This window comes from Ambystoma mexicanum, chromosome 8 (assembly GCF_040938575.1).
Source record: "Ambystoma mexicanum isolate Mex_15411 chromosome 8, UKY_AmexF1_1, whole genome shotgun sequence".
Taxonomy (NCBI): Eukaryota; Metazoa; Chordata; class Amphibia; order Caudata; family Ambystomatidae; genus Ambystoma; species Ambystoma mexicanum.
The window spans coordinates 1124722645-1124748111 of record NC_090929.1 but is presented as its reverse complement, the minus strand read 5'-3'; the positions used below and the strand labels follow the sequence as shown (position 1 = coordinate 1124748111).

The 25467-nt window shown below is 44.6% G+C and overlaps 1 protein-coding gene and 1 pseudogene across 4 annotated transcripts in view; one reads left to right on the top strand and one right to left on the bottom strand.

Annotated features, from left to right (window-relative positions):
* Window positions 1–25467, top strand: part of WDFY4 (WDFY family member 4) — a 1820746-nt gene that overhangs the window by 1260637 nt on the left and 534642 nt on the right. For all 4 annotated transcript variants that reach the window (XM_069611160.1, XM_069611162.1, XM_069611161.1 and 1 more), the window contains one exon: window positions 1101–1163. In XM_069611160.1, the coding sequence (XP_069467261.1) occupies window positions 1101–1163 (63 nt within the window). The remainder of the gene's footprint in view (window positions 1–1100; window positions 1164–25467) is intronic.
* LOC138473510 (F-box only protein 42 pseudogene) lies at window positions 14317–16701 on the bottom strand (annotated as a pseudogene).

The following is a 25467-nucleotide window of genomic DNA, read 5'->3' as shown; positions in this document are numbered from 1 at the left end:
TTGGCATCTGTACAACCCTGAATTTTCAGTGTGCAGCCTGAGGCAACTGATTGGCTGGAGGCTCTCTGTCCTAGCCCCCTTCTGACTGTGCTCTTTAACACTTAAGTGCGGGAGTGGGCGGAGCATACAATGATTCATTATGGGAATTCAGGACGAACATACTCGCCTGTAGCATTTAAGGAGTTAAATCAGCTCTCACTCGTCAATTCAGTTTATCCCTCATTTCAGGGTTTCTCTTCCTACCTGACCCCATCCCCTCTTCCTCCCTCAATCTCTCTCTTCTATACCCGCAATTCTCTCTCCTCTTTAACTGTAAGTACTTGAAGGTGGCACTAAGCACTATGCAAAAAACCTGCTTACTTGTTTACATACAAGCATCCCATTTTCATGATCAAGGGTTGACAACATTTCATTTCAACAGTCAGTGTTTTACCACAAAGAGACAATTTGCTTCTACACTCTGCAACATGCAATGCTATTTTAACAAGTGATTGCTCGAGAGAGGTGTTGGAAAAGGAGCTAACCCATCTCACCCCCTCCCCCCCTAGGCGCTTTAGGGTGAAGCGAGCCCATTGGAAGAACTACAATAGACCAGGAGGGAGGGGGGCATTCTAAAGGTCCCCACACAATCATAATATTGTGCGCAATTTTGACATATAGGACATGTTCTAAAATGATTGCAGTTCTTGGTTGATGCCTTCAGGAAGTCCTGTCCTGGAAGTTTAAATATTGACACAATATTAGGTCATTTCTGATAGTTGTTCGCCAGTTCTAGGAGTAATAGTACCCTGCAGATGTAGTAGGCATTCGTCTAGAGGAATTTGTGACTAAAGTACACATCCCCGAGCTGCTGTCTGGTCTTCCTGCTTGTGTACAAGCCCTCATACTCTGAATAGTGCCCTCTACACACTTGCACAGCCCTCACTTGAGTTTCTACAATGGTTCTTCTCCAGGAGTGATTCCCTGCATATTTCATGTGGTGTCGAGGCTCCCTGTGTGTCCTTTGCAACTGCCTTGTCATTATCAGATTGTTCACCACGACCTGCTACACACTCGGCTCGAAAGGCCTCTCTCACTTTTGCCTCTGTCTCTTTTTTCAGGTTTTGCTCATATCAAGTGCATCTGAAAGGGAAAGGAGTGACTGATGACTCAATCAATTTCAGGTAGAGTTATGAAGCTTTGAAAATCAATCTATGAACAATACAATGCAGCAACATATATAGGGGGTGCCATTAACTGTGGAGCAGAAAGAACCACAGAGCACGTGGAAATCAATATATGTATACATAGATATGGAGAAAAGAATTGGTTGGCACATTATGAGAAAGTTACTAACAGATTGGAAGTGGTAGAGTGATGAGAGACTTACCGTTCTTTGACATACCATGACACCACATGCCAATGTTCATTAGAGTCAGATCAAAATCATTCGTAAAGTACCTTTGGCTCACAAATATGTAGGCAGGTCGATTTTAAGAGATTTAACTCGTCTTTAGGAATGCCCAAGGCATAATCAAATTGAAATGCAGGTGTGAATACTAGCATTTAGAGAACAGGTAAAAATCTGACAACTGTGAAACATGTAGAGCAGGGACGTCATTTTACCAAAATGCCAGGGGTAGTGGACGTGACATCACACAACCCTTGACCTCTGATGACATCACAAGATGTGATGTCATTTGACCGCACCCCGTAGTGACATCACGGCAAGCAATGGAACACAAGCTTTCACCCCTTGACAAAACAGCATGTGGCATGACATAGCATTGTTCCTAAGTACACTACGAAAAATGAGGTTACGATATCACTGTATTGTGATATAGATTTTATACAAGAATGCATCACCCTATGTATCGTTGCAATTAGACGACCAAGGCCAAATGATAATGAAGTGTTATTATATAGCACTGACGCTTACATGCATTATATAGAACATATATACATACAATAGCACCCAACCTGTGTTGGTACTCCTTAATCAACCTCAGAAGGATGAAAGGCTGAGTTGGCCTTGCCGGGATTCGAACCTGCAACCTGCAGATCACACACACATTGCAGCAGCGAGCACTCAACCCACTGAGCTATTTTACCAGCTATCGCTATCTTACCGGCTATAGTAAAATGAGCAATTACATGTCTGAATGTTCTCAAAGTTAGAAAGCAAATTACACTATATAGTGGATACCATTAAACTGGTAACTGAGTTTTAACAGCAGGCCAGTTCATCTGCAGGTCTGTTGCAACGTTGCCCACATGTCCTGCGTGGATCTAGTTTTCAGGCTTCAGAGGTTGGCAAAATACATACCATTGGGAGGGTTCATAACTGTGTATTAAGTAAATTAGAGTAGCGCAGGGAAAGCAGCGCACTCACACGTCATCCCGTACTCTGGGCACTCATTACCTCATACTTGCAAATAAACATCCTGAGCAGCATGCCATGGAGATAGGAAAGACAGACACATTGCAACAAAGCATTAATTGTGGCACAAGGAAATCAAGGGACTCTTTATGTGCTACTGTCAAACATTTCTACACTGTGCACAAGCTTTTAGGCACAAGGATTTTGTGAGGTGACCGAGGAAACCGAGATTAAATGTCTCGTGATGATCGTATCAGAGACAACAACAAAAAACAGGCTATAACTGCAACTTGCGAAAAGCAAAATACATAGTGCGAAATGGATGCTTTTTCTACCCTAAATGCTTTTTGGATGTTTTTGTCTGCATTGGGAATTTGATGTGTTTCAGAACAGACTAAATCAGTGACTCACCCCCTGAAGTGAGCCTGAAACCTTTAATGAATCTAGGAATTATTGTATATAATTCCAGAAAGACAAATTATTTGTTATTCCTATTCTTTCTTACTTAGGGTCACTGCTCAAAGTGTTATACTTGTGGAGCCCCCTGTTTTTTTAAGAGGCACGAACAAGAATGCCAGCCAATCCAGAGAAAAAGAGCCATATGGCGGTGGCCACAGCACAGGAACTTCCATTAAAAAAGGGAGACCACAGGGATAGCAAGGGCGACCTCAGGGGTCGCAGGTGTGACCCCCAAATAACGTCCCTGGTGTAGAGCGCAGTTCTCGCGAGTGGAACCAGATGTTTACTGGAGTCTAACCTGACATGGGCGGTGTCAGGAAGAGTGCCCATGCATTAGGGAGCGGACCTTATTAGTGCATGCGGTCAACAAAGAAGGAGCTCCTCAGGGCAGTCTTGCATCCTGGGATATACGACATGATGTAAAGATGAAACAACCATGTTCAAAGTCACTCTGTGTACATTTCACTTTCCAGTGTAATTGCTAACCACGCTACTACATAATTGGCGACGAGTCGGGATCATCACTATACCGAGACTCACTGACTGCAGCTATGCCATGCAAGGTGCAATGCTGGCTCAGCCTTTCCTACCAAGGCCAGTGATTCAATTGACACATTGGCTACCCCTATTTACCACATATGTAAAAGTCTTAGGAGGGGCAAATTATGCACCAACAAGAAAGACGGTTGTGTTCCCAATCGCCATCGGTGTTAAAGGGCGGTGAATATTTGCATGAATGAAAACAGAACCAGCATTAGCGGCAGAAGATAACGACTATGTGTACAAAAAAGCTATGAGAAGGATAGCAGAGAGGTTAAGCAGCAAGGACAATACGACCCGCGCGGTAACCATGGCGCTAGTAACGCCATGGTTGCCGCTGGTATTTTACCGATTCCGCCATGGTGAATGGCGGAATTACTGCCCCATTCCAAGGTTGGTGGGGCGGTAATTCCCCATTCACCATTGGCCCTTCCCCATTCCCATTTTTGCCCCCATAGGGCTCAATGGAAATGGGGAAGGCGGTAGTTACGGTACCGCGAATTGCAGTACCGTAATTACCTCCAAGGTCCCTTTGCGGGTCCAATCCTTAACGGCTGGTAAAACCAGCCGTTAAGGTAGGGACCCGCAAAGGGATCTCGTAATTAGGCGGTAAGGGGTTAACGGCGCCCCCACCTTTTACGGCGCCGTTTAACCCCTTACCGCCTGGGTCGTAATGAGGCCCAATTCTACATTAGAAATCTTTGGATGACTATTCGATCAGACTGAGAGAAATGGTGGCACTATGTGACATGGGTAAAAGTACAAAGGATTTGATCAGGGACATGCTTACAGTTCATACAAATAACAAGAAAATACAAGACACCGATAACAAAATACGAGTCAAGTTCATTCAAATAAGGGTGGTCACCCAGATTGTTAGGGTGCCAGAAGAAACACAAGTAAAACATAAAGAAGTATTGGAGGGAAATCTGCCCATGAGGGAGGTGCATGCAATGCAAGTAAGCAAAAGGCATGATGATAAAAGACAGTATATGGATAACAAAGGATGCATGAGATGAGAAATTAGTTCACGAGATTCCATAGATGTGGAGGGTCCAGGCACTTAGCCGATGAGCGTGGCAAGCAAAATAAAAGCAGTGAGGCAACTGCAGAAGAAAGTGGTCTCTTTCCGCCTAATAGCTTCTGTTGATATAGGAGAAGAAAGAGTAAATGACAGGTTTTCAGAAGTAGAGGACCTTACTGTGTTGACAGTGTATGCAGGTAAATGAAAAGAGAAACCTCAATGCAACATCAAGGCAGACGGTAAAGAGACCAGAGTAATGGCTCGTTCTGGCTCAGATTTAGCAATCCTGGCCTTAAGCATGACAAGGAAATGGTGAGACAGGACCAAGCTACAGTAAAAAGAACAAAGGAACGCCCAAAGAAATTGGAGGGACCAGTGTTCATCTCTTGGGCTATCTCAAGTGCTGGATTGAATTCAGAGGGACAACAAGCTAGGAGAAGAGTTCTCTTTCCAGAAAAGGGTCCTGCATTCGTGGGCTGGGTTGACCAGGCCAGACTGGACAATACATTCCATATCATTCTAGAGATCAAGTTTTAGCTCTAGAATGTGCAAATGGTGAACACATACAACAGAATCATCCTAAGCTGTTTTCTGATTCACTGGGGTGTTTTCAATACTGTGTACACTGGGTAAATACTGTGTACACCGGATACGGTTGAGACCTGGAACGATCCGAGTAAAACACAAAGTTCATCCAGTTCCTTCCACAGCGAAGACAGCACTTCAGGATCAGCTAAAGAACGTTCTCCAAGAAGAAACCGTTGAGCCAGTTGAGTCATTGGAATCGCTCAGTCCAGTGGTACTACTGAAACACCACAGTCACACTCTTTGGGTAGTTGTTATGGGCAGTTACCCTTGGACAGGCATCAGTTAACTCAAGCAGATTCTAGAGCAAGCCACGGTCTTCTCCAAGCTTGATGTGCCTGACACACATCATCAGATATACCTGAGTATACAATCCAGACCACCGACCGAGTTCATCAATCCTTTGAGAATGTTCCAGTCCATCCACATGCCGCTTGGCCTCCCCTTCTGCAGCATCCGTGTTGCACAGGATGATGGATTTTCCGCTGTGCAATGTGGATGATGTCTCGTATTTTCAAGATGGCACCCTGGTGTATGCTGCTGATTAGGAGATACATGACAAGTCAATGCAGGAAGTATTGAACAGATTGGAAAATGCAAGCATCAAGCTGAAGCTCAACAAATGTGGGTTGCAGACAAGTGAAGTGGTTGGGCTAGAGTGGTGCTCCAGCGTACCCTTGAAGTATGGAGGTTTGGTTATTTTTTCGGTGTTACGGTAGCCTGCCAGATTCCAAAATCTGGGATTGCTCATCCAGCTGTTAGAAGTGATAGATCCCAGAGTGGACCGTATATACGCAGAATGTGGTGGATACGGAAGAGAAAAGGAAGCGCAAGTGCAAACCATGCCTGCATGCTGGAGTAGGGCGTAATAGGGGTGGGATGGTTGAATTTACCATTTGATGTAAGAGTGAAAAGTAATGCTTGGCAGGCTAGCTTAATAAACTGAAATATTCACTTAAGGACAACACTGTAAGAGACCAGCTATTGATTGTAAGGTCTGTATTCAGATTTGTGTGAAGTATTCTAGTGATCGGAGTCTGCCATATGCTGATCTGTGGACAGGCTTTGAGTTTGAGGCCTTCCTGAACCACATTGGTATGTTCAACCAATGGATCAGGAAATGGGGGCGCATATTCTCTTTACTGACTCCAAATGGCCAACAATGGCCCGGTTCCACAGAAAGGAAAACTGGGTGAAGCCATGGGCACTCTTAAATGATGATGCCATTTGAACTGTGGCTCCTCAGGAATCAGAGCCCTGGGCATGGGTGCCTGGTGATTCTTCTGGCCTGCTAGGAGGTTAACGGTGATGGCAAAGGTGATGGGAGGGGCTGGAATCCTATTGGGCTGAAGCGGGTCTCTCGTGCGAACTATAATTTATCCTTGTCTACCCTTTGTAGCCTTGTCCTGTTAAAAGCGGGCAGCATTGGAACCTTAGGTTCAGCAGGGGGTGTCGGTTCTGCTTACCAGTTTACTTTAGGCGTTATGGACCTTTTTGTGACCTGAGTGCTGCTGATTGTGGGGTGCTACAAGTCATCTTCCAGCGGCTTCACACCCTTCGTTGCCCTTATACAAAATGATATGACATTAAGGTGAAATATTAAACAAAATCATAATATAACATGACATCACACAATTAATTATAACACTATAATAAGATAGTATTCCATAACTGGCATTATATCACACAATGAACAAATAAACATGCAAATGAGAAAATCTCTCTTCAACCAAAAAATGTAATTTAAAACATCGATCTTGGGATGGACGAATTAAAAATAAAAACACAGGAGTGGAGCAAAGTTAAACAAGGGTGCACTAAGGGAAGAACGGGAAGTGCAACACAGGTGTGTGGTGGCTGAGATGAAGGGGGCACCCATCAAATTAAAAGGATAGTGTTTATTGAAAAGCACAATTTCCTGTTAGCATTTGTGGCAAATAAGCATTAGAGAACAAAACACACACATATTGTCAAACCAACACTGCATAAATGCCACAACACACACATAACCCCCTATACACAATATACCACCCTCCAGACGTTCTCCTGCCAGATCTTTAGGTATGCTCCGCTGTAGCTTGGCTGGTCAAATGAAAACGAAGCTAAAGTGAAGAGGGGACGGCCTTTGACACCTCTGATGCCTTCCTCCATTCGGCAAATTACTCTAGAAGTGTTATGCCCCCTCCTTCAAGAGAACACGTGGGTCCCTTTTGTGCTCTGCTGAACACCCCAAGCTGGCAAATGGGGCAAGTGTGGTACTTAGAAAGAAACCGTGGCTTCCAGATTGTGGATTTATATGTGTTGATTTAATGTTTTGTACAGCGCTAACATGTTGCCTTAGAATTTGCTTGCTAGCTGTTTCTGCCCCAGTGCCATGCTGCAAAGCCTTTGCAAAAGTCACAGTTCAGGGAACTGCATTAAACGGAAGAGGCATTAACGTGCGTCATAGGGGCTAGGCCCAGCTGGGGCTCCAGGGCCCCGAGTTCGACCCACAGTAGTCCTGATGCCAATAAATGCACTTTTCTGTGTACTGAGCAAATATTCAAGTGATGAAATGGAAGGAAGTGACATGTTAAGTTACTCAGCTTTTATAGGGCCCCAGTCACGACCATAGTGGTACTAGGATAAGGCTTGTCTGAAGTGTGGCGCATCATACCCCTGCCAGGGGTCTACGTAGATACTCTGATAAGGAGCGGAAAAGGGAATAGGAGGGGAGAAAGTGTAAAGGGAGAGCAGATGCTAGATAAATATGAGAGCTTTGTAACATTCAGTGGAGGAAGGATAGGAAGGAATGGAGATTGAGAGTTTGAATCTGTGTGGTGTCGGTGCAGAAAGATCAGTGAATACAGCTGCTCAAGAAAGGGGCTTCTCCAGAGAGCAAGTGTATGACCCATGAGTGATGTTGCTGGTACTTTCAAGAGGTACTGAATACATTCAGGGATTGGTTGCAAGATGGGCTTATGTACTGCTCCCAACCTACCATTGAAGCATGGAGGCTTGATTGTCTGTTAGATGTTACCATAACATGCCAGACGGAACAAGAACTGTGATTGCCCCGCCAGCTACCAGAAGCAACAAATCCCAGAATAGGCTGTATGCATGGCGAATGCAGTGGAGAAAAAAAAGGCAAGAGTTTTAGGGTGTGCAGGCCAACAACCAGCATGCAATTCCTTCTTGGTAGCATGCAGGGGTCTGCGTGTGATAGGGGTGGCTTGCTGGAGTTTACTGTTTCGCTGTGAGAGAATTAACTTGGGGGCAAGGTTGCAAAATAATGCATTGCAGATTAGCTAAATCGACTGGAATATTGACTTCAGGACAACACTCCAGGAGACCAACAGTCCGTTATAAGGCCTGTATGCTGTTTAATGTGAAATGTTCTAGTGCTCTTACTGTGCGGTGGTGGGCAGGCTTTGAGGCCTTCCTGCACAGCCTTGATATGTACAACCAATGCCCAAAAGAACCATAGGATGCACGCTTTTCTATCTACTCCCTAGGCCTGAACATCCACGAACAGCCAGTTTCTGTAGACAGGAAAGCTGGGGGGGACTGCAAACACTCTTAAATATGGATGGGACTTGGACTGTGGCTCCTCTGGCAGCAATGCCCTTGAATGTGCTGCCAGGAAGTTATTCCAGGCAGATCCACAGCCAATCCTTTAATATAACATATTGTATTTCAACATATCATGTATATGATTCCCTGTACGTTTGTCCAGATAGAGATGGGTATCCCGATAGCAAGGTACCTATTAGCTTCTCATTGGGTCTTCCATTTTTGTAAGCCTCACAAGCCTATGGAACCAGCCATGACAATGAATCAGGATAATGGTATGTCGATGCATAAAATTGGACGTAGTAGTCTTCCGTAGAGCAACCCATCAACTCTGACGCTATCACATTCGTAGAGCATACGCTGTAAGGTGCCTTCCTTCTATTTCAGGAATCAGCTTAAATTGTTATCAAACAATTTTTGTGTGTAAAGTTTCTGTGGGGTCCATAGATTTCACTAACCCACGCAGTTCAAGGATTATCCCACAGCGGTGGAGTTGGTTGCAGTGCCAATTCTCTCTAATGAAGTGCCATTGTGGTGTGCCCAACTTCATACTTCATTCCTGTTCCCAGTGTAACTGAAATTGGGGAGTGGTAGGAGAGTGTAGTTTGTGTGATCTAAGGTTCCACTGGGAAGCCTTCAGCCGTCTCCAAGTGGTTTGAAGGGGAATCCTTATTTGGCCACATTGGACATTTTTCATCTACATCCCTTTATAAGTCCCACCTTCAAGGCCTTAAACAATTTCCAGCGATTGAGAGACATACTGTCCTCTATCCATAATTCGGTCTTTAGTGATCAAATTGGTTGACTTTATTCCTAACCTACCGCTAAATCACGTATTGAACCCCTTTATTTCAGCAATGTGTCCCATCTAATCGGGGCACCTACAGCTAGGAGACTGTAGGTGCAACAGAGCCTGGTGTGTTAGGAACTAGCAGGACCACCAGGACCTCTGTCCCAAGTTCCTTGGATGTCTGAACTGAAAAAAGCAGAACCAGATTGTTAGTAGCGCATCTTCTTGTGATTGTATATACCAATGTGTTGAGCAGCAAATGGTCTATTTAGGCTCTTCACAAATGTACCCATGCAGCCAATGGTATAAATGTCTCAATGAGAATGCCCTTTGTTAGCCATGAAACACAGAGAGGGCGACTCCACCCGATTTCTTTCGTATTTGTACATTTTCTAATTGAATACATGAGACCAGAGTCTCAAAAACAGGTGCATCTCAATGAGATGTGAAATGGCACAAAGATGTGAGTGTGCCATTGCTCATGGCATTGGAAGCAGTACATTCACAGAGAAAACGCCCAAAAATACCCAGTGCGCAATGGTGCACTAAATATCGGCGCAAAAGAGGTGTATATCAGTTGCCAATTAATGGCACATCATGTTTTAGGTGTAACTATCAGACGCCCACTTTTATATGTGTAAATGCTGAAATTAGCATCACTTTGCGCCAAAAAATGATGCATGCCACCAGATGCCCCAGAGAAGAGTGCGTCTACCCTAAAAAACACAAGCAAAGTATTTTGGACAATTAGTTTAAAATTAATTCTCTTTATTTTTTCTTATGTGCCTAGTAAGTATGAGACTAAGACAATACATATTTCTAACTTCAGCTCCGTGGAGAGTTTACTTTGTAAAGTGCTTCACTTCCCATGGCAGTAAGTGTATACCATTTAAATGTCTCACGTGGTCGTTTTTGCCATTTCATTCAGGAATGACATAGAGTGATGTCTGTGTTCATGTAGAGTAGGATTATGCATTTAATTTGTATAATTGTGTAAAAACGTGTGGTATCATTGCTAAACAGCCACATTGAAAGTGTTCTACTTCCTAATGTTCTATTCCTGTACAAGTGTTATATGGCCACAAGGCTATGAGGGTCACGAAGGCCACATGGGTGCAATCAATGGCAACACAAACACACAGTTCCCAGCAATGTCCTAAAATGCCCGCACTAAACGTTCCATGGTACATGTATGATGAGGCATGCTTATATATACCCCGGCAGATATAAGGATGACATTTAAGACTTAGGGCCGTAACTGTGAGGATTATGATATCTTCACCATGACACCACTGATGTTCTGGAAGGAGCCTTTTGAAAAGAAATACAGGGCTGACAGTACATGGACTAGTGGTGGTATGCATGGGCTTGCATTTTGGGTGTAGAAAGGGTCCCCCTCTCAATGACTCACCATCTGCAGGCTGATATAGGATGGGTAGCGCTACACCTGGGTGATCTCTTCATCAGCCAGTTTAAATATGCTGATCCTCCCATATATCATGTCCCTCCTGATCAGTTGGTGCTGCAGCATGATGCCTACTGGGTTGGCCATTTTGGAAATGTGTAACTGTCTCTCTGTGCTGTGCTTTTTACTGCATTGTTGGTTGTGATTGGGGTGCGCTGCGTGCTTCTTTGGTTGGAAAAATCATTTTCACTCTTTTCTGGGCCACATGCTCCTCATGGAGAAAGGAACAAATGTTGAAGGACAATTGTTTTAGCAAATCCAGTGGTCGGGTTTTGTGAATTGGCATTTTGGTGCATCGTTGCTCACTTTTTGTGATCACTCCCCATTTGCTTGATCAAATTGGGGTATTTGTATGCTTTCCACCCACTTTGTGCATCCTTTGCTCACATTTTACACTCCTTTTCTAAAGTGCTGCATCTTTGAGATGCGCAGGTCTGTGAATGAGGTGCATCAATTTGTGGCACATTTGAGGCTTATCTCAGACTTGCCCACTTCTATATTTTGAGTATCTGGCCCATGAACCTTTATGCAATGTGCTGTACTTTGAGGCATTCGCTGGTACCACCTGGGGTTACCCATATAACAAGCTAACAATTTAGCAACCTAAAGAACCATACGGCCAGCAAACCACAAGAACAGTGGCCAAGGATCACGTTAGCCATGTGCTTCACTCCTATACAAAGCTATTGGCTCTGGTATATAATGAATTTGCAAGCTCTGTCCAACCACCATTCTTTCCTGCAGAGGTCCTGGGCTAATCATATGTCAATAGGCATACGTTGCACAACTGGAAAGTTGGGAAGGATGGATTTTGAGACTGCTCAGAGAAGGGGGAATGTGACATCTAAAGTGACAGAGGAGTGCTAAAGCAAGGGGGGCAATCATGGGGAGGGGTGATGTGGGGTCCCAGGAGAATCCTAGGCAGAGGGGGAGGATTGTTCTGAAGAGTTGGGTTCATGGAGATAATGGCAGGGTTCTACAGGGAAAGAGAAGTCATGGAAAGATGGACGTGTGTTGTAAGAGAGGAGTGATGGGGAGATGGTGGTTTACTGTCTAAATGAACAGAACAATGTAGATTTAAGGCATTTTCCTGATTTGATGGGATGGATTATGTAGTAAGCAGCAGTGCCAGGGAGACCACTGAGGCTAGATTAAGTCTCAGCTGTGTTGCTATGATAGTTTTTACATTTTTCCTATGGGTTTGTCAAAGCACTGATCCTACTTAGCAGTATCATCATTAACTTTGTGGGATTCAGCTTGAAGGGAGACTTGTACTAAACGTTTTGTCGTTGCTGTAGCAATTACAAACATTAAAATATATTAACTTTAATAAAACTTTAATTGAGGAAAATGTCCCAGTGGAAGACTCATTTGGACTTGCTTTTCCCTTTCAAGATTTTTTGAAAGCACCCTTTTTTGAATTAATGGTATCAAATGTTGCAGCAAATACTATGTAGTATATAAAAAAGCCAAAAATAAATTCTTTGAACATCACTTCAATATCAGAACCCAAAACACACAATGAACATTAGCAGGACACTCATTCTGAAGAACATCACAAGAGCAAGATAACACTGAAAATATTAGAAAAAAATCAAAACTCGACAAGGGAGTAAATATGAATCAGATTATAGTGCAGATAGAAGCCTCCTGGATGAGTAACGTGAAGAAGAGGCTACTTTTGATTAATTGCCCTATGAATATTTTTTATTAACATTATTTTTATTTAATACTTTAGAATGTACTGATTATTAGTAGGTAGAACGTTATTAACTCCTATTAGCAACTTGTTTTCGGGTGCTAGCCAATCAGAAGCCATAATGCAACTTTTTATTTCCTGATCAAATCTTGTGTTCGCTCATTAAGGCCGGCACCATACCCTCCTCCATGGACCTCCTTTTCTCTGCCTGCACCCCATATTCCATACACCTTTCCCTGCTCCTACCCGCTGCCCCAACTATACTTTACCTCCTCTACACCAACGTTTTTCTCTGCTGACCGTCACAGCCTCATCCATCTTCCTGCTTCTCGCTGTCCCCGCACACACTGAAAATAGAAGAGGGGCTATTCTTTGCACTCCCGCTTCCGTTTAGATGGCAAACAAGTTTTTTAAATCGCAGTCAATGGGTTGCATGGTTGCCATGTCCTGTATGTTTATGATGGCCGTTAGCACCACTTTCCCCCAGTGCTAATAGCCATGGGACATAGCGGGTGGAAACGGGGCTGTGGCCCGCGTTACAGGCACTCGCCAATGCAAGGCCTACTAACTTGGGCAGCGGGTCATTACCACCCAGTGCTGCCTTTGAAATGCAGCAATATTGCTGATGTTCTGTTACTTTTGGGAACTCAAGGGTCTACTGCCTCTTTAAGGGTTAATTATACACAAAACGAAAAATAATAGTGGAGGCTTAAAGTCTATAATCATGGAAAGATAAATTAGCTCTACTTCCCTAAATGGACAATTGATATGTAAGAAGTTAAAGCTAAAATCATTGCATCAGCCACTGGCACCTTAAAATGGATTAAGTGATTAGTCAACATGTGTACCAGCAAATAGTCTCTCGTTATGATCAACTCATCCAGCGATTTGACATGGTAATTGATCAAAAAGGCACCAATAGCATTCAGGCGATCATATTTATTTTACGCCATAGAAGGACAACTAATTTCTAATACTGACAAGCCATCTGGCGACTTAGCATGAAACAAATGAAAGAGGAAATCATTGTGTTACGTTGCCTTTGAGTTGCCACACTAAACAAGAATGGTGTTCCAATGTATGCTCTTATAATAAAAATATAAGAAAATCTGTACTCGTCATAACATAGAATGGCGATTGTTGTTTAGTTGTATTGTATTTTTTCTTTTTGTGTGATTCATGCTAATGAATTAATACCTCTATCTATCTATCTATCTATCTATCTATCTATCTATCTATCTATCTATCTATCTATCTATCTATCTAATTCTTTTATTGCTCCATGCACCCAAAGGCCTCAGAGCGCTCACAGACAGACAACAAGAAACAATGAAGGGGTCAGCAGGAAGTTAACCAAAGAAGGAAATGATGTGTAGTCTAACCTATTCCTTTATCAAACAGGAATGTCTTGAGATGTTTCTTAAATTGAACGGTAGATACACACCCTTTAAGGTCAAGAGGAAGGGAAGAGGAAGGGAATTCCGAAGAGCAGGTTCCCAAGCATTAAAGCTTGTGCCACCAATTATTTTAAGAAGGACACGAGGTTGAAGGAATCTGACGTTGTTATTAGTGTGTAGTTCGCCTAAACTGAGTCTTCTTGACGCTTGATGTAAGATATACAGGGGCTTCACCAATAAGGCACTAGAACACTATCAGAGAGCCCTTAAACTGAGTTCTCTGATCGACCAGAAGCTATTGCAACTTCCTGCGAGCTTCATACACCTGAGATTGGCGGCCCAGTCCACAGACTGCTCGTACTGCTCCAATTTGTGTCACCTGCAGTTTCCTTATGTTAGTTTGAGAAGTGCCTACTAGTAGGCTATTGCAGTAATCTAGTTTCGTGTTAACAAAAGCGGCGGCAATTAATGCTGTATTTGCCTCTGAGAGATAGGGACAGGTCTGCCATAGAAAGTGAACGTAATAAGAGCAGTAGGACATAAGGTAAGACACATATTTCTTGAAGGATAAATGTGGATTCAAAAACACCTACTGTTTTAACAGATTCAGAAACTTGGATAACATTACCAGCAATTAAGAGGCTTTTGTACTGTTGGCTGGGTGTGTTCAGCTTTTGTTGGGTGCCAAGAATGAGCAACTCCGTTTTGGAGCTGTTCAGGGCCAGAGAATTTGCAGCTATCCATGATTGTATTGCCTGAAAAACTACATTAACTCTTTCCCCTCGTCCCTGCACCACAGTGTGCAAGCTGGTTTCAGGAGGACCCACAACTGAGCTACTGTTAAATACTTTCCATTTCACACGTCCAAGTTCCTTTGTACCCCTTAGGTCTAGAACATACATCTGCATGGGCTTACAGTTCATGCTCTGATACAGGGGTTTGCCAACATTCAGTGATTGAGGTGGATGGTGGCCCAGTCGACGGGCAATGGGAGGCAAAGAATGTCCATCCCCTTGGGCGGTGGCAGCACGCGATGTTGACTCAATGCTGCTGCCAGGATCCTGGCTGACTGGTGATCCAGGTGAAGCCAGTTTCGGGGGACTCGAGGAGGTGGGTGCGGATGTGCCTTGGGAGGAAGAGAGGGCCTTGACAGCTTCTAGGCCCCTTCGAAGGGCACCAGGAGAGACAGCCCCAGGGAGGGTTGCAGCAATGTGAGGTGGAGTGTGTATGCCATTCGTCTGCTCAGGGGGATTTCTCACAACATCACCAAATGTCCTTCCATCAGCAGCAGTTTCACTGATGCCGGAGGCCCCTTTCTGATCCCAGTTCATTTCCACAGCACCTATCCTTAGGTCCTTCGGATCGGGCAAAGATCCACGTCTTGTAGACGGAGAAGGTCCCTCTTCAGCAGCCAAGGGTGTGCTGGGAGACAGTGTTTGCACTGGACTATCCAAAGAAGCGCCACCAGCTGCCAAAAGGTTGGGTGACAGACTGTATCCATTGAGTACAGGTGAGCTATCTCCATGGGCTGGAGAGAGGCTGCCCTCACCGGAGCCTGATGTAGTGTGCCTCTGTGCTCGCGGCCGAAGCGTTCCCCAGCGGCCGTTCACACAAGAGACTTCCTCAGTACTTCGAACAGGAGATTGAGAGCGATACTCCCGCGTCTCTGGCGCCAGGGCAGGAGGGTTTGCGCTGATGGGGGAAGGTCGAGAGTTCAAGCTGGGGCTGAGCAGAGCTCTTCCACTGGGCGCCTGGCTGAAGACCACAACACACTGTCCTACCCTGCATGCAGGATGGCACCACAGCTCTGGGGCTCCATGCTCTTCATTCTCCACCTTCAACTGTTGCCAGGTCCAGGGGAGGGTCATACTCATGTGCAATAACCAAGCATCCTTAAAAAGTGCATTCGGACCTCCACAGCCTCCGAGAATCAAAACCGTTTCGTCGTCAATAACAATCTGAGACTGTCCTCCTCGCGGGTGAGGGCATGTACCGGAAATGTTAGGTTTGGACCAGGCCCAATGTTCCAGATCCAGGACCCAAACCTCATTACTCATCTGACGTGAGCCTAATGAGCCACTGAAGACTATCATTTTATCTCCAATCACACACGAGGAGTGTCCTGCCATAGGAGGGGGGCCGTGGGTCGTCACAATGCAGTTCCACCAGTTTCTGGAGGGGGAGTAGGTATGAATTTCATCAAAGAACCTCTCTGGTTGATGCAGCGGGTAAGGGCTGGGTCTAGTCCGACCCCCAAATAGTACCAGCAGTTCCTTGTACACCACTAATGTGGCCCCTGCCTTAGGAGAGGGGTAAGAACCAGAAGCCAGAGGTCGGATCCACTCCTTGCTGTTCAGATCGAGCCTCCAGAGGTCATTGAATGCAGCGTTGCAGCTGCTCTGCGTGCAGCCCCCAAACACATACATGGACTGATTTGCATCATAGTAACATGCACTGTGTGAGAGTTGCTGAGTAATCGGGGTCCCTGGGTATGGATAGGTCCGGCTTTCCCACTGAATATTTCCCTCCTGGACCGCCTTGATGAAGCCATGATGGCACTGATGTGCCACACCTTTGATAAGCCTGTACCACTGTTTGCAGACGAGAGCTGCAGTCTTGTGCTCCTGATATGGGGATAGGAAGGACAGGATGTACTCCAGAACTTCTTCCGGCAGCTCAGACATGGACCGGTTATGCCTTGTTTCCTCCGGCTCAGGGTCTGGGTGTGGCTCTTCATCTGGATCCATGGTCCCTTCTGGCACTTCCTCTGTATCCATGGCCATGAAACCATCGTCCTCACTGTCCGAAGAGCTTTCCATGACATCCCGTGGAACACTTCTTTCTGAGTAGTTCTGCACACAAGCAAGTTGAGGAGGCAATGCAGCCTTCTTTCTTTGCGCACGGGTCCGGGTAGAAAGCAATTTGAATGTCGGGACGGGAAGCCGGGAACGCTCAAAGACAGCCATCTTTTTTCCTCTGGGGTATGTTGTTCCAGCTTGATTATAAAGGCGGGGGCCACCAGGTAAGGCGCCCTTTTGTGCCACCACCCCAAGTGGCACGAAAGTTCAGAGCACCTCGGACTTCCGTAACGTTACACAAGTACTATGTGAATGCCAGTCAGCAGCTGCCACCGCTACTGAGCTGTAGCTACTCTCCCCACTGCAATCGCACCCCACACCCAGGGAAATTTTGCCCTCAAGGGACCAGGGCAATTTTACCCGCTGGGCTCAATTGCGCCCCGGGCAGTCGCCCGGGTCAAGCAACTGGTCTGATTATTATAGCTGTAGTCACACCAGAGCAGGGTCTCTATAGTAGCTGCACAGCAGTTACTGCGTCTGCGAGCCTTAGCCTGCGCAGGTATTATATATGTAGTCACTAACACAAGAGCAGAGTCTGTGTAGTAGCCGCACAGCAGTTACTGCATCTGCGAGCATTCCAGAGCCTGAACCATACCATAGATGAGCTTCGCAGCAGCTACTGAGTCTACAATACCAACAGCAACTGGCTGCCCTGTGTAATTTCAAAACCAGATGTTTAGAAATTCACGTACTTACAATGTTTAATTTCAACATGTGATAAGTACAATACAACGAAGGATAGCTTCAACGTGCGTTTCCAGAGGTTGCAAAAGGGCTCCTCTTAACAATATAACAGAGGGGCGAGAGCGTCTAAGTTAATGGATGCTAAAAGAAATGCATATAAAATTTACTACCTACCTCACTAAATTCTAAGTCAGTATTATAGAAGCCAAATAGCTTGATCACAATCTGGGAATCATCCGCATAATTTGCAAACCGTACCCCCAAAGCAGCAAGGTCACACAAAGTCTTGGTATGGTGTGGTAATGTTTATTTGTAAAGCGCCAATACACAAAGCAAGTGTTTCAAAGCGCTCAAGGAGGGAGGGAACAAGGGGAAACGACAGTCATTCAGAGCCCTTGAATTTCTGAATGATACAAGTCTGCACAGGCAGAGTAAGTGCATATAGGTCCGTTAACAGTGTTGATAACAGCAAATAGGTCCGACGACGATTCTGCAGTTTTTCCAAGTGCATTGAGGCGCCAACATACAAGGAGGGGAGACTGGAAAAATAGACTATCTTCATATGCATGGTACGTTCAGATCGTGCAAGTGCACAGACGGTACAGGAGAGGGACGGGGAGGGGTTTGAGGGAGAAAAAGTGCAGGGGGGGTCCAGTGCACCCAGTCATTCAGAAACTGGGGTAAGTGCTGCGAGATGTCACTCTCATGGGTCATTGACCAAGTTCAGTAGTGATGCAGGTCCTGAGGCAAGTGTGAAAGGACTGGCAAGGATGCTGGGAACTTGTGAGACTCTGAGGTACACCAGGCAGCCAGTCAGCAAGCTGTGTGGAAATGGAGGGGGAGAGGGATAGAGTGGAGGGAGAGGTTAGCAGGGTAGAGGGATATAGAAGGAAGAGGAGAAAAGGAATGTCTTAAGGAGTTTCTGGAACTTAAGGAGATCAGGCTCAAGACGGAGGGCGACAAGGAGGCTACTCCAGAGGGAGGTCCCTGCTGAGGATAAAGACTCCCTCCAAATCTCTGGGGAAGTACAGTATTTCGGTAGGCATTGTTGCAGATAGGTAGGTCGCAGGCTTAGAGTATATATTGAATAGCATGACAAACAAGAGCCCTGCGGAATGCCACAGTTAAGTGAAGTTCTTAGAGATTGAGCACTACCTTTAAACACATTTGTAGTTCTAGGTCCAAGAAATGATTTGAACCAACGAGCTGCATCGCAAGCACATCCACCCACCTTGATCAGTCTGTCTGCCAAAAGATTGTGATAGACCAGATCAAAGGCAGCAGAAAGATCCAGTAACAGAAGTAGTGCCATGCTACCTCTGACAATTTTTCCTGAAATGTTGGATTTTAAATCTAAGAGCGCTGTCTCGATCTCATGATTAGCATGAAACACGGACTGTCCAGAGGCAAGGATATCTTGTTGCTCTTCAAATGTTTGGCATTGGCAACACGCTATTGTATCAAGTATTTTTAGCACACAAGGTACATTAGTAATGGGCCTATAATTCCCTAAATCAGTTGGATCCAGATTCTCCTTTTTCAAGAGACCTGTGATCCAAGCCTCTTTAATATTGTCATGGATAGAAGCTTCCTGAAAAGAGCTGTTCAAAGATCTGGTGACCCATGGAACAAGGGTTCTGAAAAAATCCTTAAAAAAGGAAGCAGGACAAATGTCCCACTTACATGATGTGGGTTTCATTTGAAGTACAGTGTCTGTGACTTCTCTTTCTGATACCTCTTTAAAACAAATAGAGGGCACACAGGATAAGTGAAACTACTGGATGGACTCATTATCTCATCTGTAGTTTGAGCCGACCTAACTTGATCTAAAATGCGTTGCTGGTTTTGTGATGTTTTCTGAATGAAACCAATGATTAGATTTAACCGATTTCCTCTGGTTCATAGGTCTTATAGGTGCAAGTGTGTCAAAAGCCTGGTTAATTGCTGATCTGAAATGATGAATACAATCTGCAAGAGTTTCAAAAAAGGTTTCAGGCGCTTCTCTCCAGAAAGAACATGGCATGATAATCTGTTCTGAGATGAGAGTTTGCAGCACACGCTTTTTGCTCACTGTACCTTTCACAGATGGAAAATATCCGATCTGTGAAAGGTACAGTGAGCAAAAAGCTTGTGCTGCAAACTCTCATCTCAGAACAGGTTATCATGCCATGTTCTTTCTGGAGAGGAGCGCCTGCTACCTTTTTTAAAATACAATCTGCAAGAGGGCTATTATCATCCAAGAAAGCTAATAATGGAATAATTAAGGATTCAAAAGCCTCATGTGTAACATTTCTACATTTCGTAGTAGGAGCCGGTAGCTTACCCAACTGACATTTTTTATTTGAAAAGTGAAGAAGAGGTACCTCAAAAAGAAGAGCATAATGGTCAGACCAAATGCAACCTCCACTATAATTAAAGACACCTTCTGATTCTTTGATAAAATCCAATCTAGCGTATTACCACCTTTATGTTTTGGAAGTTTAACATGCTGATCAAAGTGCTCTATGTAGATCTCCTCCAAACATTTGCTTCCCTGATCTGTAGAACTATCAAGGACAACATTGCCTCTCTCACTCCCTACTTGGTTGAGTTCTGTAAGCAATCCTTTGCCACTGGCTCCTTCCCTTCACCCCTAAATCACTCCCTTGTGCACACCCTCCTTAAAAGCCACCTGCAGACCCTTCCTACCTGGCTAACTACTGCCCTTCTTAGGCAAACTCCTGGAGAAGTTGGTCATCTCCCAACTAATTCATCTAACTGAATCTGTTGGCTGCCTTCACGACCACCAGTAGAGCTTCAGAGCAGCCAGAGGCACAGAAAGTGCTCTCTTTAACACCCGTGATGAGCTGCTCTCAAATCTCGACTCCAACTCTCCTTGCTCCCTTATTCTCCTCAACCTATCGTCTGCCTTAGACATGGTCAATCATTCCATCCTCATAAATAGGCTGTGTGATTACCTGGGCACCACGGACCAGCACTGCCTTGGTTGACCTCTTTCCTCTCAAATCGGCACTCACAAGTTCAGCTTGTCCTCTTTCTCTCCTCTACTTCACTCTCAAAATGTGGCATCCGTCAGGGCTCGATCCCCTCACTGTGGCTTTTCAACATATACCTTGCCCCCCTTGCCCACTTGACTTCCATCTTCTCTCCTCATTCCCAGCGCAATCCCGATGACACACAGCTCGCCTTTAAGCTTCCCTCCATCCTCTCCATCCTCTCTCATTCCCAACTGTCTGACTACTATTCAGGCATGGTGTGCTACTGATGATCTTTGCCTTAATACCAGTAAGACTGAGATCCTTCTCATTGGGACCCCTACTCTCTCCTTCCCGCCTACACTCTGGACGCCCTCTCTGGTCCCCTCCCCCCACCCTCGTGTGAGGCTAAAAACCTGGGTGTCATCTTTGACTCCTCTCTCTCCTTCTCTCCTCATATCACTGACCCTTCAAAGAAAGCCCATTATCAGCTTCACCTCCACAGAGACATACTCCCTTTCCTCACCTTCCCAGGAAATGTAGCATCTCCAGAGCTCTGGTTCTCTCTAAGCTTGATCATTGCATCAGCCTCTTCCTTAATCTAACTCTCGCCTCACTCCACCCTTTTCAACTAATTCAAAACTGGACTGCAAGATCTATCCTTGGCCTCAAGGCCATGGGCCACAGCTCTCCAGCCCTAAAATCTCTTCACTGGCTCCGAGTGGTTGCAAGGAAAAAATTCAAGAACTTCTGGATTATTCACAATGCTTTCTGGGGCCTGGAACCTTGCTACATTAAACTCTATCTCCCTAAATACCTCGCTGCTAGATTCCTTTTGCTTCTATAGCTCCAACTCTCAGCAGATCAGATGTTTCTCCAAGCAGAGAGTCTCTCTCTTCAGCAGGAGCCTCCCTCTGGAACGGCCTCCCTGCCCCTCTCAATCTTAAGCCTAATCGCCTTATGTTCCGGAAGTGCCTCAGGTCCTTCCTTTTCTTCTCCTCCTTCTCTCTCCCCCTCCCCCGCTCAGCTCCTCGTGCCGCTATGACTGGATGCCTGTTGTCCCTTATGAGTCTCGTCGGAATCAGGCCATCCTTCGTCTTGTCTCCCCTTCTCACCCCTTCTTACTAGCACTTGCCGTTGGGCTCCCTTCCTTGATTAGGCTTCAGAGGCTGGTCCTCCCCTCCCCCTGCACTATCACTCTAACCCCGTCCCTTGGCACTAGCCCTCCTGCCCACCTGGGCACCCCTTAGCACTTGCCCAGCCCCCTGGACCTCCTCCCTCTACCACATTCCCCTTCTCCCTCCCACTAGCCCATCCCTTCCCTGACCTGCCCCCTCCCCCAGCACTTCTTGATACTGCACTTGCACGATCCTAATGTCACCAGGCCTAGTAGGACTGTGTTGTGGTTGAGTAGAATGTGAAATGTATTGTGAGTAGAACTTGGGAAGGAATGGAATGAAGGGGAGGTCAGTTAAGATATGGAATAAAGGAGTTGAGTTAGACAGGCTGTCTCCTGGCATTATTTAATGGAAACATTGGTAACTATAATTGTGACAAGGTATACAACAATTGGCGACGTGGTAATGACTGACCCACACAGCTGAACTATGGAGGTGGCCAGAGAGAAAACAGAAATCAAAGGAAGAAACAAGACCATGAACAGATAAGCAACTGTCATGACTTTGGGCTGTGGCATACATAGAGATGTGAAGATGAAGATTGCTGGTGGGCTGTCATGAGAGGAAAACAATTGGAATTAAAGTAAGACATTGAAGAGGATAAACGAGGATGCGCTGTGTAACTGGAATAGCCTGTGAGGGTAGCTGATCATGTGGGGGGGGGGAAGAGAAAGGAGAAAGAAAACGAAGGTTTCAAGGTGTCCAAATAAAAGGTGTACGAAGATAACGAGATACCAAAGGAGCTAATGGAAACAATGACAATATAAGGATGGCTATGGACCTTGTGGAATAAAAAAACGGAAACAAACAATAATGCGGTAAAACGCTCTGCGTGGATAAGTCATACATTGAGGGATAATGCTAGATATCTTCTAAATGCATAGTTGAAACAGAAGTTATATGTGATGCAGTAGGTGGTGAACATTTATGAAGATGGGCATTTTTTTAAATAATGTGAAAGATACTCACTGGCGCGGGAAGAATACAATGATAACACTGTGATGAAATAACAACGCTGCTGTGGCTACGACGCGTAGTCCAAAGACATTTGAGGAAAGGACCCAAGTGTGTGCGGAAACGTGCAGCCATTTTGGCTCGAATAACAAAATAAGTTGGCATGGCAACACAAGTAAATACGGAACGAACACACGAAAGTAAATGTAATGAAAACACGGTGAATACAATATATGAAAGGCATTGAAATGAAACGAAAGTGAATGTAATGAAAGCATGGTGAATGCAATATATAAGAGACATTGCATGTTATTTTAACAAGGCATTTGAAAGATACACGCTGCACGCAAAATGTTACAAAAAACCCCAGACAAAAATAAATGCCGATAGAATTTTGCAACATCACACGCTGAATGAAGAATAGAATGCTGGCATTCCACAATTGATTACAAGAAGATAAAAGTGCAAAATAATTACAACTGACATAAAACAAAGTAAAACACAGGAAAGACAAAGAACTGAACTGTCCTGGATACTCATTGTAAACACAGTATGAAGCTGAGATAAGTGTTGAGACGCTAACTAAACAAAACAAAGGCAAAAGGGTGAATTGGACAGTGAAGAGGAAAGCAGGATCACACAGCACAGCCTCAGGATAGTGTCAATGAATGTGAAAAAGGGAGATAACAAATTTGGTTTCCTTGTAGACATTGCCATAACGGCGTTGGGTACAAATGGAAACAATCTTCAGTGGAGCATGGCAAATGCTATGAAAGATACCCAGTGTGTCATCAGTACTCACACATGATCAGTCGGAGGCCAAGAGAAGCCTGAAGGTGTCCAGTCAATTGGTCGAAAAAAAACTGGTCGACTGCAATTTGGTCGACGCAATTTGGTCGAAAACCAAATGGTCGAATTTTTTTTTTATTTATATATTTATTTTTTCGGGTTTTCGTTTAGTTAAAAAAGGGGTTTTTAGAGAAAAAAAGGGGGTTGGGGGGGACCTCCCCAAAACAATAAAAAAAAAGGGTTAAAATAAAAAAATAAAAAAATATCGACCATTTGGTTTTCGACCAAATTGGTTCGACCATTTGTCTGGTCGACCAATTTTTTTCGACCAAATGTCTGGTAACCAAGCCTGACTACCATCAGTAGGTAATAAAGGAGCAAATATTAGAGCAAGTGAAATACTATACTGCACTTATGTACTATTAGCACAAGCATTTTCTATAAAATAATTCCAACGGCGTCACCATAACTACGTAACAAGGTTACAATTTTCAGTGCGCATACAAACATGTTCCAGTGTCGATTGTTGAGCAATGGTACATTTGGAGGAAATTGTGCCACGAGTGAAATGGTGTAAACTTGATGTGATAGTGAGCTCTGAAACCAACTAAATTCATGTGCCTATTCAAACTTGGAACTAATGTTAGAGAAAGTGCACGATAACATGCTGCAACAATTGTGAAAAAAGAGATAAAAGCAAAGAGTGGAATTAAAGAATAGCAGGGCAAAGAAAGAAAAGGTACATAACCATAAAGAATAAAGAACAAATTGTAAATAATCTTTGAAACCTAACGCAGGGGCCTAGCCCTAAAACAATACAATAGCCTTTACATTCCTTGCAACATGCACAGTGGCATAGATGGTGCATAGCTGACAGTGGTGCAAGAATAGACTCAATGCAGTAAGGTTGCTATACCTGTAGCACAGCACACGCGATAAAGGTGCAATATTTCAGTGCAAGGCAACTGGTAAACTATTTCCACATAGAGGCCAAAGTGAGAAAAGACTACCTACTAATTGCATCCATAGCCAGATACATACAGCAACCTGCACTGTAATGGAGGGTGGAAAGAGGTCATTAGTTATCCTGGTGCAAAAGCAACACAATAGATTTGGGCAAATGGAAACTGCACAGATGAGATAACTTATCAAACAACAAGGGAAATAACCTTGTACAACCAAGGAACAAGGGCAACAGCAGTGTGCATGAGTAGGTAGTTGCTGATAAAGAAAAAGAGTGAAGTGATTGTCAGAAGGTAACCATGCTCCTGAATAACATAAGTGGAGATACAAGAACAGCCCAGAATAATGGGATTCTGGTGAACTACTTGCATTGTCCTGACCCATTCGTACTTGAGCCACATGAAGATCAAGGGCAACGGTGGCAGGAATGGATGGAGGAATTCGAGAACTTTTTGAGAGCAGCAGGATAGCAGGATGCCTCATCCAAAATGGACATATTCTTTAATTTGGTAGGGAAGGAAGTGAAAAATGTTGTGGTGATGAGCATTCCGGCTCAGGAAAGAGCAATGTATCAACAATTGATTTATGCTGTTGGTGAACATCTGGTGGTCCCTCCCAATCGGGACTATGAACGGTATGCTTTTAACCAGTACACACAGAGTTCACATGAAACAGTTGACCAATTTGCATTACGGTTAAAGGAAAAGGCAACATATTGTGAATTTGAAAGCTTTAATGATGATGAGGCTATTAGGCTGAGAATAATTGAAGGGTGTACGTCATCACAACTTCGGAGGCATCTTTTGAGAGTACCTCTCCCCTTAACAGAAGTCCTGGAGTTGGCACGGGTATACGAAAGAACTGAAAAGAAAGGGGCCAATGTGGACAACAAAAATGAGTTGAATACCGTCACTGGTCACGGACAGATGCAATCCCGAGGTTCAAATCTGTTCACCTGGAAAAGTGCATGTAAAGGGACAAACCGACAGGACAGGAAATGTTATAGATGTGGATTGGATTTCCCACATAGAGGTAGATGTCCAGCTGTTGGTCGGATATGTGTGAGATGTGGACAGAGAAATCACTTTTGGGTCATGTGCAAGGTGGGAGTCTCATCACTGACAACATGGAGGCCCATGGTGTGTGTGCTACCGAAGAGGAGGTGTGGCACAGTGAGATTTCTTAAGGCGACATTA